Genomic DNA, 14,450 nt, shown 5'->3' on the forward strand with positions numbered 1-14,450 from the left:
GACAAAATTAGGTAAAATAAAAACCTTAATGTGGATTTTCTCCCATTTCTTATGACTTTTCTGAAAGAATACATGTTAAGGAAGAAGAATAGCCCATAATTTCGCTTTAACAACGACAACCAGTGGAGCAGCGGTGGTGGAGGAGGAACAGCAGCAGGAACCGACGGCAGCTGCAGAACGCATCAGAGACCAGGATGATGATGATGATGAACATTCCTCCAAACAACAAGGCCTCTGTTTAAACTCTGACTGACTGACTGACTGACACGGTCGCCGTGGAAACCGCTGTCCCGCACTGCTGTGACAACGGCTGCAAAACTCAACTCAGAGACTCAGAGTGTCTCCAACATCACTTCATCCACCAGACGGACGGACGGAGAGCAGGACCGGTTTATTCTACTGGAGGCATCTGTGTGTGTGTGTGTGTGTGTGTGTGTCAGTGTGTGTGTGTGTGTGTGTTTTTGTGTTTATTTATTTGTTTATTTGTTTATTAAGATCCCCATTAGCTGCAGCAACGCCACAGATATTCTTCCTGGGGTCCAACAGTATCAAATATACAGTTGAAAACACAAAACATAAACATTATAAAAATTTAAAACAAAAAAACAAGTGAGCGATATGCTTCACCTAACAAAACAAAAACAGAATAAGTGTTTACATTTCTTAACTGTGCTTCATTCATTCTTCGTTATATTAATTGTTCACATACTAATCCTATTACCCACATTTCTACATATCATATATGTATACTGTACATCATTACACATCACACATCATACTTGTATATACATTCATTCTACAGAATATACATTATAATAACACATATCCTATATCCACCGAAATATACTCCATATATAAATATACCATGTTGTTTATATATGGAGTATATTTCGATGGATATAGGATATGTGTTATTATAATGTATAATGTGTGTGTGTGTGTGTGTGTTTTTGTGTGTCAGTGTGTGTGTGAAAACATAAATCACACTTTTTTCATCATTTCTGTAATAAAAAAAAATAAAAAAAGTCCCTTCCGTCCTCATCCAGCAGGTGGCGGCGTCTCACTGTGTCGTCCCAACAGACTGACCAACACTACTACACACTACTACACACTACTACACCGTCATGCCAACAGTAACCAGGAAGTCCCACTGAAACATCTTCTTCCTCTTTTTTTTTTTTTTTCATTTTTAAAAATGTAGTTTGTTTTTATGCTGTTTTCTATTGAAATGTTCTGTCTTTATGTAGCTAAAGCACATTGAGTTGCCTTGGTGTGAAATGCGCTATAATAATAAAGACGCCTCGCCTCATCATCATCATCACCTTCATCAGCTGTCAACGCTTCAACCTAAACACCTCGTTATTATCTCATTTATCTGAATGGAAGTTACAAACCAATGAATAATAACACAGACAAAAACAAAACCACATATATAACACATCAATAATTCATTCTTTCTTCATTTCCAAGCTCTTTTCATGAAAGTAGCCTTGGCTTTTTGTTAATTAGATCCCCACTAGCTGCTGCACAACCATCCATACAGTACACAACAGCAACACAAAACATAAACAAGCTCACGTCTCATTTACAAACTGTACTTAAGATACGGAGAAACAGAAATCACATGTTGTTTGTGACATGGTAACACTTTATAATAAGTAGCTACACACTATTTAGCATTAGTTAAGCATTAATAAATACTGAATTCTTCATTTATAACACATGAATACTCATTAGTATGTAGTTTATAAACACAGTCAGTGCTGATCAATGATGAGTAAAACATTTTAACTGTGTTTATAAACTACATACTAATGAGTATTTATGCGTTATAAATGAAGAATTCAGTATTTATTAATGCTTAACTAATGCTTAATCGTGTGTACTTGTTATAAAGTGTTACCGTGGCAACATGCAGCCGTCTCTGATGGACAGAAAGACACTCCTCCTCCTCCTCCTTGTATTAATCCCTTCTTACTGTCAAAGAGGCTGCGCTACCTTCTAGCATCAAAAACCTTTAGTAAAGACGTCTTCTCTGAAAAACCGTTCCAACTGAACCTCATCATCACATCAGTCCCAAACAACTCAACAAGGCTTCACACTCTGCATCCTCTGGAATAAAAACTACCAGGCTTCGTCATATAACGGACAATGAAACACAATATTTAGATCCAGAAACTGAAAGCAGCAGACCAGTTTTACTGCTAAAACAACCAACAAAACTAACATCACTGCACCAGTTTCCCCAGAAATCTCTGCAGCTTTGGATCAAATCAGTTCAGTATTTCTTAGTAAAAAGCAGCTCAGTGAACTCGCTGTGTCTGGTTATTTGCAGCTCGGTCAGAGCTGAAGGTGAGACGACGGTGAAACGGTGAAACTGTGCCAGCAGCCAAGATGCAGTGGCTTCTTTTAGGGCTAAACTGGGATTAGTGAATCTCTGGTGGTGACCCGACTGTACAGATTATACCTTCACTTCTTAATCCATCGGCCGCCGTGTCACAATCAAACAGCGACCTGTTAAATATAAAGGGGGTCGGATTAGAAGGGAGTATACGGTGCTGATAGATACCGTGTTAAATACAGCGTGAAGCAGTCCAACCCCCCGCGGCTGCTCATCCAGATCCTATAGCTAATGACAGAGCACCATGACCTCATCTGGAGAGATTACTGCACAAAACACTGGGACGACGGGTCAGACAGAACATGTAAAGTACAGGAGAGGAGGAGGAGGAGGAGGAGAACAACAAAAAGGCCTTTATAATGTGTGTTCATGTATATATGATCTGAAATAAGATCTCATGTTATAATAACAGAAAAAGCATGAATTTAATGCCCATCCATTCCATCCTTTCCTCTTCAAGTTTTGTCAAATTTAATGTTTAAATATGTAAACGAGGCGATATCTGATGAAATATGCGCTAATTTGCATATATTTCCAGAACAGAAATCTGAACAATGGATAAAGCTACTTTCAAAATTCTTGTTTTATTTTGTTGACATATTAGAGTCAGAAGGTTTTACAGAGGAGGATTGTGGATATCTCTTTTTATCACTCTGTAAATGACACCAACCCTAAAAAAAAAAAAATCTAATTTCGCCCTGTTTTTAGGAATAAAATGTTGTCTAAATGAGGCTGTGAATGATATATCAACAATCCCCTCTGTAAAAACCTTCAGAATATAGAAAGGGATCAAAGTGGGAGGTTTGGTGTCTGGAAGTGCTGCTGAAGTGGAGATTTCTAGCTCAGAGTCTGAGTCTGAAAAACTCTTTCTGTGAAAACGGCCTTTAAAGACTTGGACTGTAAAATTACATAGATTGTTAATGTCAATCGTACTTTTACGATTGGTTGCGGATACGGAGGCAATTACCATTTTGGGAGCCCAGATCATTGTTCAGGAGAGAGAGAGCTTTACAATGATACCTGACATGACATGGCTCAGACTAACTTTTGGCAAATTCAGGAGAAATCTACCGACAGAAGAGACAAAATGAGGTCAAATAAAAACCTTAATGTGGATTTTCTCCCATTTCTTTTGACTTTTCTGAAAGAAACCTACATGTTAAGGAAGAAGAATAGCCCCAAATCTCTCTTTAACAACAACAACTAGTGGAAATAGCATGAATTTAATGCCCATCCATTCCATCCTTTCCTCTTCATTATAGGAAGAAACTTATTGAGGCAACTTTTATGTCAGTTTTAGATGATGGAGACATTTTATACAGACATATATCAGCTACAACTCATCACTGTGACCTGTATTCTAAAGTTGAACGGCCCTCGCTATCTATTATATTTAAAGCTCTCACTGGCCTCTCACCATCCTATATTAACTCTTTAGTATCTTTTAATGCAAGTCTCTATCATACACTGGCTTATGGACAATTTAAATCCATAACTGCATCTCATTTTACCTCCAACTGCTCCTGTTTTTAACCAGACTTCTCTGTTTTTCAATTTATCTGGATTTCGGTATGCTTCAAACGTTTTGTGTTGTGTCTTGTCCTCAAATGTTTTGTTTTTTTGTCTCAATGGCTACAGTATATTGCAAATGAGGTTTTGCTCCTCAATATACATGTATTTCTGAGTTTAAATAAAGGTTATAATAATAATCACATTATCATTTTAAAAGCTCAGCTGAAACCCAGAGGATCCACCTGGTTCCTCCTCAGCCTGCTCCATGTCTCCATGTCTCTGGTCTTCAGCATCATAGTTTGATAAATCATTAACTTCAGTTCAGATGTTTCCATCGTGGAAACGTTGCAGACTTTAGACGCTGGTGTAACATCCTGACATGACATGAGAACTTCAGTCGGTCCGCACCCTTTCTAAGCCAATCGAGTGCTAGCATGCCTGAATGCGTCGTCCTGGAGACGCAGCAGCCTGTGGGAGGGGGGGGGGGGGCATAAGGAACGATCCGATTCGTCTTCACTGCAAACACAGAGTCAATGAGTTCACTCAGATACCAGGGAACATGTGTCTGTATGTTAAAAACTACACTCACAACAATATGAAACTGATTTAAACTGAGTTAGAGAGAAACTCTGGTGTTTCTACTGTCGCTCAGTAACTAGAGTTTCACTAAACATAATCATAATCCAGTTCAAAAAGAAATACAAAGAAATGATTTTCAGTATGTAGAGAAATGAGGCTGTCTGACAACCACAAGGTGCTTATTATTATTATTTATTTGGGTATTATTTAGCGACCTAGTTTATTTGTTGCTTGGTTCATGTTACTTTCAGTTTGTCTTTGTATGTATGAATGTGTTTGTATATGTTTTTATATGTATATGACTATATAGAGAGATAAAGATTAGTAATCATATGTTAGAATAAATCTATATGTATATAAATATAATAATATATTAGAATAAATCCAGTTAAATAACTCATAAATTAACTTACTGTATAGATTATAATGACTAGATAACTTGATAGATAATTTATGAATAAGGGGTGGGAGTAAATAAGTTTTACTTCTTTTCGGATATGAAAAAACATTCTTTTATTTTATTTTGTTCATATGTTGTCTTTGCAAAGTTTTTATATGTTATGTCTGTCCATTTCTGTATTATGTTTTATTTCTTTTAACATGTCCGAAATAAACTTAAACTAAACTAAACTGTGTGTAACGTTTCCATGGCGACCTGTTCCCGCGGTCAAGGTACAAAACATTTCTCCTGACTGAGGGAAACAGAGACAACAACTAATGGAGGAGGGGGAGGAGGGGGGTTGGGGCTGCGGACCCCCGGGGAGGAGCAGCGATTCATGTCAGGATTATATAGATACAGTAGTAGTAGTATATTCCCTCTAATCTCCAATCCAGGTCACAGACGGCGACACACAGGAGAAGAGACGCTGAAACATCTATATGTTATATATACAGTTATACACTGCAAAAACTCTAAATCTTTCCAAGAATATTTGTCTTATTTCTTGTCAAAATGTCTCATTTCTAGTCAAAACTAATCTCTTTCCACTTAAAATAAGACTCATCACCTAAAAATGAACTTGTTTTTAGATCATTTTCACTTGTTTCAAACTAATTTTCACTTGTTTCAAACACATTTTCAATTGAAATAAGTAGAAAAATCTGCCAGTGAAAACAAGTTTTTTTGTGCTTGTTATAAGAAAGAAAAACTTGCTCCACTATCAGATTTTTCTACTTATTTCAAGTGAAAATCTGCTTGAAAGAAGTAAAAAGTGTCTAAAAACAAGCTGCTTTTTAATGTGATGAGTCTTATTTTAAGTAGAATTAGATTAGTTTTGACTAGAAATGAGACATTTTGACTAGAAATAAGACAAATATTCTTGGTAAGATTTTGAGTTTTTGCAGTGTACAGTATATATAATATATATATGTTCATGCTATAGACGAGGCAGCTGCACAAGCAACATGTTACATCACTGAATTACAGCTGAACTCAAGCACCTTTTAAGGCAAACTGCACTTTATACAATATATTTTTCACTCAATATATTTATTTGTACTCTTTCCTTTCTTTTAACTCTATTTATCTATTTTCATTCTTACCTACCTCAACATTGCACGGCGACAATGTTGGAGAAACGAATGCAACACAATGTGGTTCTGTGCACACACAGCTGTGTATGTGAATGACAATAAAACTATTTCAGTTTCAAGGACATGATGATGATGCATCTGATTGTATTTGGTTTGTTCCACCATCTCATTCTAAACACAACAAAGCTTTTAAGGGCGTTCGTACCGATCTGATAATAAATGAAAAACACGTGCCGCTGGTTTTTAAAAAGGTCACATGATGATGATGAAGAACAACATGGAGGAAGTAGCTATAAACACTGAGTCTGTCAACACTCTGCAGACAAACGGCCGTGACATCATGAACTTCACTTCCATGCACTGCAAAAACTCAAAGTCTTTCCAAGAATATTTGTCTTATTTCTAGTCAAAACAAATCTCATTCTACTTAAAATAAGACTCATCACATTAAAAAGCAGCTTGTTTTTAGACACTTTTTACTTCTTTCAAGTCTATTTTCATTTGAAATAAGTAGAAAAATCTGACAGTGGAACAAGTTTTTCTTTCTTATTACAAGCACAAAAAACTTGCTTTCACTGGCAGATTTTTCTACTTATTTCAAGTGAAAATTAGTTTGAAACAAGTGAAAATTATCTGAAACAAGTTCATTTTTAGGTGATGAGTCTTATTTTAAGTGAAAAGAGTTTAGTGTTGACTAGAAATGAGACATTTTGACAAGAAATAAGACAAATATTCTTGGAAAGATTTTGAGTTTTTGCAGTGTGAAAGCTTTTATAAAACTGATGATGAATTATAATAAAGTCTCGTAGTTCAATCTACAAACACATCTGTTAAATCTAAATCTTAACACTTTATCATGTATTGATAAGGTGTAGGCTACTGACAGCAGCTGGTGTTATTTATGTGAAGCAGCTCTCTCCTCCTCCATCTGCACTGAAAGGACGTTATTGATTATCGATCGACTGGTTTCTCACCTTGGCTGCACTGATCTGTTCCTTCCTGAAACGCTCCAGAGGCGTGATCAGCACGTCGTTGGCGTTCTCGATCTGTGGACGCACACACACACAAAAAAAAAACAAAATGGTTACTCATCATATTCTAAAACTAAACCTCTTGACCTCTGAGTCATTTGTCTTAAAGGGATAGTTCAACATTTTTGGCAAATTGGCCCATTGCCATAATCCCTATAGTCATTATAGCAGTAGGTTTGTTACCTTTAATTGTCGGTGCAAGCTGTTTTTAGAACGGCGGAGCAGAGCTGTGAGCTGCTCAGAGCTACGCTACGGAGGCTCATTATGGGATTTCTTGGTTTCCCTCATCAAACTCATCAAATACACAATCCAACAACTCCACAACGCTCTGGTGGACAAGTTGTGAGCTGCACATTCACCACGCTATGAGATAATAACACAACGTTACCACACAGAGTTGTTTTAGAGGGAAATTCATGCAAAACCGCTGATGCGCGTTGCCTTCAGGGACAGTTTTTCATTATCAGTCTCTGTATTTCCCTCTAAAACAACTCTGTGTGGTAACGTTGTGTTATTATCTCATAGCGTGGTGAATGTGCAGCTCACAACTTGTCCACCAGAGCGTTGTGGAGTTGTTGGATTGTGTATTTGATGAGTTTGATGAGGGAAACCAAGAAATCCCATAATGAGCCTCCGTAGCGTAGCTCTGAGCAGCTCACGGCTCTGCTCCGCCGTTCTAAAAATAGCTTGCACCGACAATTAAAGGTAACAAACCTACTGCTATGACTATAGGGATTATGGCAATGGGCCAATTTGCCAAAAATGTTGAACTATCCCTTTAAGGAGGAGTGGTTTCTGATCAAGCAATCAATCAATGTCACATATTATCTGTTTAAATATGGTAAAGCTCCCTTCCATCCCATCAGCCACCTGTCGTCATGGTAACTCACCATCCTCGTCCTCTCGTCCTCCAGGTTCTGTAGCACGGCTGCAAACTCCTGAAGAGACTTGGCTGAGGACGGAGACGTTGGCAGACGGAGGGGAAAGAAAGAAAGAGAGAGGGAGGGAGGGAGGGAGATGTAAAAAGACAAGACACAATTGGAAAGAGAAAGAGAGAGAAAGAGAGAGAGAGAGAGAGAGAGAGAGAGGAAAAAGTTAGAGATGTGAGACACACATGTAGCAACAGGAAGCAGCAGAGCGTCTACAGGTGACGAAGGAAATAAAACACTGAAGCTGCAGTTCAGACTTTAAAGGGATAGTTAGTTCACCCAAAATTGAAATTTCTCTGAGTTACAGGGGGTCTCGGCGTAGCAGTGCATGTCCATATAACGGTTGCAAATGGATACCAACTGTCTTCATAACAAAAAGACACACCAAAAAACATCCAGATACCTCCATGCTGCTCGTATGTAATGTCCGTCTTGTATTGAAGCTCCGAAATGCAAAATTGTCCCGAAAAAAATTAAATAAGTCTATATTTCAAGCTTGTTTTGTAGTGGAAGCTTCTCGAAGCTCCTCTTCCCGGTTCGTCAAATACAAGAGGGACATTACATACGAGCAGCATGGAGGTATTTGGATGTTTTTTGGTGTGTCTTTTTGTTATGAAGACAGTTGGTATCCATTTGCAACCGTCATATGGACATGCACTGCTACGCCGAGACCCCCTGTAACTCAGAGAAGCCATGGAGGACTCTGAAACTTCTCCCAGCCCTTAGTCCACATGATGAGGGGGAGTATAGATAATGAGTTGAAATTTCAATTTTAGGTGAACTATCCCTTTAAAGCTTCCAGCTCGTTCCTTCGTTCGCTGGCAGCTGAAACACAGCTACGAAGATCTGGGCCAACGTTTCCACTTCGACTGCCTCTGTCCCTGTATGTACAACACACACACTGTACACACACACACACGTCATTCTTTAGACTCAGTGGATGTGAAGACAGAAAGAACAGAACTGTACATATGGAGCATGTGCTGCACTGACATGTTCAAAACTCCACATGCATCTGCAAACACAGTGCAGCTCTGGGTTATTTCTAGTGTTGCATGACAGAACACACACACACACACACACACACACACACACACTCTGCTCCAGACTTCAGGCTACAGGAGTTTGATCCAACTGTAAAAGAAGAGGGAGCTCAGGACTGTGGAAGGAATTTATGAAACACAACAACAACACAACCTTTGATAAAAACTAATAAAATGCAACTCAAACTGTTTCTGAATAAATCCCACAAAATGATCAAGATATGAACCACCGTGAAATAGAAACCAGTACGAGGCGGTTTATAGACACTGGTGTATGAGGACCTCTCCTCCTCTGTGTCTCTAACCCTCCTCTCCTCCATGTGCATTTGTTTCCAACTTTTTCTTGAAATTGTACCACTTTTTTCTAGAATTTTTAAACTTTTTTTTTTTTGAGAAAAAAACACTTTTTAATTAATTTATGTTTTTACTTTTTTGAGAAATTTGACCAGTTTCTTACAGAATTTTTTTTTAAGTTTGAGAAACTTTACCACTTTTTTTTTAAATTGATTTTGAGAATTTTTTTTCTAGAAAATATTTTACTTACCAAATCTTATCACTTTTTTCCAGATTTATTTATTTATTTATTTTTAGAATTGTTATCACTGTCTTTATTCCACTTTTTTCTAGAAATGTCTCAATATTTACAATATTTCCACAAATGATCCATTCAGGTCAATGATTTAACCACCAGCACTAGGACTCTGGAGCTGGAGCTAAGGGACACATGGAGCTGAGTTAAGGTGGAAATACTACAGAGTTCCTCTTTAATGCTGCGTTCAAAACAACTCGGAAGTCGGAAAAAAACGAGCTCCGAGTTGTAAAAAAATGAATTGAACAGCGTTGAACTTGGAAATTACAGGTCGGGAACTCGGGTGTCATATCAGAGCTCCGACTTTCCGACTTGACGTCACGACAACATCAAAACATGGCACTTAAACGGTTAGGATTTAGACATTTTTAGTCAAGTTATTTGTTGAGGTTTGATGCATATATTTGTGTATTACTGCAGTAGCCGATATGAAATATGTTTATATTAAGCTGTGATTGTTGTATGGTGTTAAATTGCGGTCCTCGTATGTGACGGAAATAAGGTTTAACTGTTATCAAGGCTGTAACATTATATGTGCACTCATCTGTGGCGTCTCCACTGCTGCATTGATTTTTCGTATTCAGTTATGAGCCACAATACGCCAAACTTCCTTCAGGTATCCAGGTTTTTTCTCTCCCGAGTTCCTGCAGCGTGAACGCAATGATGTCGGAAGTCGGAAATTTCCGAGTTGGGAATTACGACCTCCGAGTTGTTTTGAACGCAGCATAAAACAAATGTCATCTCTCACTGATCTGCAGTCGATCAGTTTGGACTGAAACGACTGGATGAATTCAGCTTTGACCTGAGTAAAACTACACTGCAAAAACTCAAATATCTCACCAAGAATATTTGTCTTATTTCTAGTCAAAATATCATTTCTAGTCAAAACTAATCTCTTTATGCTTAAAATAAGACTCATCACATTAAAAAGTAGCTTGTTTTTAGACACTTTTCAATTCTTAAAGCATATTTTCACTTGAAATAAGTAGAAAAATCTGATATTGGATCAAGTTTTTCTTTCTTATTACAAGCACAAAAAAACTCACTGGTAGATTTTTCTACTTATTTCAAGTGAAAATCTGTTTCAAACAAGTGAAAATGATCTAAAAACAAGTTGATTCTTAGGTGATGAGTCTTATTTTAAGTGGAAAGAGATTAGTTTTGACTAGAAATGAGACATTTTGACAAGAAATAAGATAAATATTCTTGGAAAGATTTTGAGTTTTTGCAGTGTATAAAAAACAGCAGCGGCCGAGCAGCAGCAAGCTGTTCAGGAGAGATAGTTAGAGACGGTTAAACAACAGACAGAGGGAGAGGCCGGTGATGAGCTGCAGCTCTGGGTGTGGTGGTGTTTGGTGTTTGGTTGTGGACACACAGGGAGCTGCATGAAGCCTGGATGAGGTCATGGAAGTGAGAGTTTGTTCTCCGTGTTGCACATTAACAACATGTCGTCTCATGTCAAACACTCAATCACCGTTTAATCACAGAGGACAAAGGAACACGGACAGTTTGATCTGTCTGGTCTGTGCACTGCAAAAACTCTAAATCTTTCCAAGAATATTTGTCTTATTTCTTGTCAAAATGTCTCATTTCTAGTCAAAACTAAACTTTTTCCACTTAAAATAAGACTCATCATCTCAAAATGAACTTGTTTTTAGATCATTTTCACTTGTTTCAAACAAATTTTCACTTGAAATAAGTAGAAAAATCTGCCAGTGAAAGCAAGTTGTTTTGTGCTTGTAATAAGAAAGAAAAACTTGCTCCACTATCAGATTTTTCTACTTATTTCAAGTGAAAATCTGCTTGAAAGAAGTAAAAAGTGTCTAAAAACAAGCTGCTTTTTATGTGATTTTACGTATAATGAGATTTGTTTTGACTAGAAATGACATTTTGACTAGAAATAAGACAAATATTCTTGGTAAGATTTGGAGTTTTTGCAGTGTGGATGAAGTTTGAATGAGCAGAAACTGGATTATTTTAACGACCATGATGTGAACAACGTGTACTGGGTTGATTCTTGGCCCGTGGTCACCGTGGTGACGACAGATAGATGAACATGAGGAGGATTCGTCTCTCTCTCTCTGAACAGGCTCAGTGAGGAGTTCATTTTCAGTTGATGAGATAATTTCTGCTTCATTAAAACGAGATCATGCTTTAAAGATTCACTGGACATGAGTCATGACCTAATGTTATTTTTGGGGGGAAATTAGGATAAATAGTGATTCAAATACAAGATCTTTATCTTCTTTATCGTCTCTAGACTGAAGTAAAAAGAAAAACTGAGCAGTGAAAAATGTCAGTTTCCATTTGAGTGTCACAGAAGACCAGAACTTCGACACTAAAATCAACACGGAGAATCAACATTCAGAGACAGTTTGAGCTGATGAGACTGAAACGTTACGTCCAGTACTGTGTGTTAAAGGGATAGTTCACCCAAAATTGAAAGTTCACTCATTATCTCCTCCCCCTCATGTGGACTAAGGGCTGGGAGAAGTTTCAGAGTCCTCCGTGGCTTCTCTGAGTTACAGGGGGTCTCGGCGTAGCAGTGCATGTCCATATGACGGTTGCAAATGGATACCAACTGTCTTCGTAACAAAAAGACACACCAAAAAACATCCAAATACCTCCATGCTGCTCGTATGTAATGTCCGTCTTGTATTTGACGAACCAGGAAGAGGAGCTTCGAGAAGCTTCTGCTACAAAACAAGCTTGAAATATAGACTTATTTAAGTTTTTTCGGGACAATTTCGCATGTCGGGGCTTCAATACAAGACGGACATTACATGCAAGCAGCATGGAGGTATTTGGATGTTTTTTGGTGTGTCTTTTTGTTACGAAGACAGTTGGTATCCATTTGCAACCGTCATATGGACATGCACTGCTACGCCGAGACCCCCTGTAACTCAGAGAAGCCACAGAGGACTCTGAAACTTCTCCCAGCCCTTAGTCCACATGAGGGGGAGGAGATAATGAGTGAAATTTAAATTTTTGGTGAACTATCCCTTTAACAGGCGTCTCTGTCTCTCTCTCTCTCTCTCTCTGCCAGGACAGAGTTGGGTTTCACAGACGGTCGGCAGCACCAGACTCACCTATGCAGATCTCATCGTCCGTCTCAGCGTCTCCGATGCACTGGAACTTAAACTCGTTGAGAGAGTCGGCGAACTTCCTCTTGGCCGTCGACAGACCTGAGATCAGAGAGAGAGAGGAGAAGAACAAGGTTAGGTTTAGATTTTATAGTTAAAGTTAGTGTACCAGTAGTAGTAGTAGTAAACCTTTATTTAACCAGGCAAGAATGGCTAAGAATACATTCTTATTAGGGCAATGGCCTGGTAGGAGGTGAAAAACCTCCTAAGGGGTAGGGTTGTTCGGTATACCGGTACTAGATTGGTACCGGGGTACTGACGCATTTAAAACGGTACCATACTGCGCTTAGATGGGACCGGTACTTTCAGTTTGCGCCGCCGGCAGCGGTGACGTCGCCACGTGAAGTCGCTGCATTGTAATTTGAGCCGAGACGAGCGAGTGAGCGAGTCACAAACGAAGCAAGGTGCTTTTTATTATTACCGTTACAGCGCCACCTGTCCACGTGCCTGTGTTTGTGTGTGTGCGCCGCGCGCGCGAGAGAGACGGGCCGCCACAGACTCGTTAATTAATGCAAACACGGTGGATAAGTTTCGTTTTTACCGCGGATCACCACTGGCATGCTCTCTCTGTCTCTCTCTCTCTCTGTGTGTGAGTGAGTGAGCACGTTTGTGTTTCATTCTATAAACTACTGATAACAATTTCTCCCAAAAATTACAACTGGTCAAAATAACAAAAAAAGATGCAGTGTTTTCAGACCTCAAATAATGCAAAGAAAACAAGTTTATATTCATTTTTAAACAGACCACTAATGTTTTAATTTAGGAAGAGTTTAGATAAATATAGATGGAAATTTAATCCTGCAGCAGCAGTGCAGATTTACTGATTACTGATGATGCATATGTTATAGTTCTAAGATTTTCTATTAAAATAAAGCCAATAATGACATTTTTTGTGTTCTCTTTTTATGTGGAAAAGTACCGAAAAGTATCGAAAAGTATCGAAAAACATGTTGGTACCGATACCGGTACCAAAATGTTGGTATCGTGACAACACTACTAAGGGGCAAGGGAGAGGGGGAGTATAACTTTAAATAAAAGCACATATAACAACAGTGACACAAAAGAAAAGAAGAATAGAGACAGTAGGCCTAACATATAGCAATGACATACAACAAAAATGTTGTATGTCATTGCTATATGTCCTCATAATAACCACGTGTCTTGATATTTACATTATTCCTCCTCAGCTACAAAGATAAAAGAGGATTTGATGTCAAATCTAAACCATATTTTAATGTGAACAAAGTTTGTATTGAACCAGAAGAACACAGCACAGAACCTGCTGAAGTCTCCTCCCACTGTCCACACTGGTGACACCAAGTTGTTACCATGGTTACACAAGCAGATACTTTAGTACAACTATTTGAATTATCTGGAACTTATTGAATCACAGAAACCAAAGAAACAACAACAGAAAAAGACCTTATAAAGACCGGTTTTGACTACAACCCTAGTTAACGCATTCATCATCATTTCATTATGATCTGAGAGCTCGTACCAACAAGTTTTCCCTCTCAACACACTCACTCACACACACACACACACACACACAAACACACACACACACACACACACACACACACACTCACTCACAGCAACATGAAGCAGAAGAACAGTGTGTGTTAGTGGGAGTGAGAGGAAAACGCCTGAAGACAGACGACGAGTCAGAGAGAGTGAGTGGATCCCCAGA

The 14,450-nt window shown here is 38.4% G+C and overlaps 1 protein-coding gene across 2 annotated transcripts in view; it reads right to left on the bottom strand.

Annotated features, from left to right (window-relative positions):
- The window catches only part of LOC146973992 (rho GTPase-activating protein 26-like), a 161,377-nt gene that overhangs the window by 78,210 nt on the left and 68,717 nt on the right, over nucleotides 1–14,450 (bottom strand). For both annotated transcript variants that reach the window (XM_085796984.1, XM_085796985.1), the window contains exons 2-4: nucleotides 12,707–12,802; nucleotides 7,947–8,008; nucleotides 7,000–7,071 (exon numbers count right to left, since the gene is read on the bottom strand). In XM_085796984.1, coding sequence (XP_085653110.1) covers nucleotides 7,000–7,071; nucleotides 7,947–8,008; nucleotides 12,707–12,802 — 230 coding nt within the window. The remainder of the gene's footprint in view (nucleotides 1–6,999; nucleotides 7,072–7,946; nucleotides 8,009–12,706; nucleotides 12,803–14,450) is intronic.

Source organism: Trachurus japonicus, chromosome 14, assembly GCF_045865225.1.
Source record: "Trachurus japonicus isolate A0001 chromosome 14, Traja_1.0".
Lineage (NCBI taxonomy): Eukaryota > Metazoa > Chordata > Actinopteri > Carangiformes > Carangidae > Trachurus > Trachurus japonicus.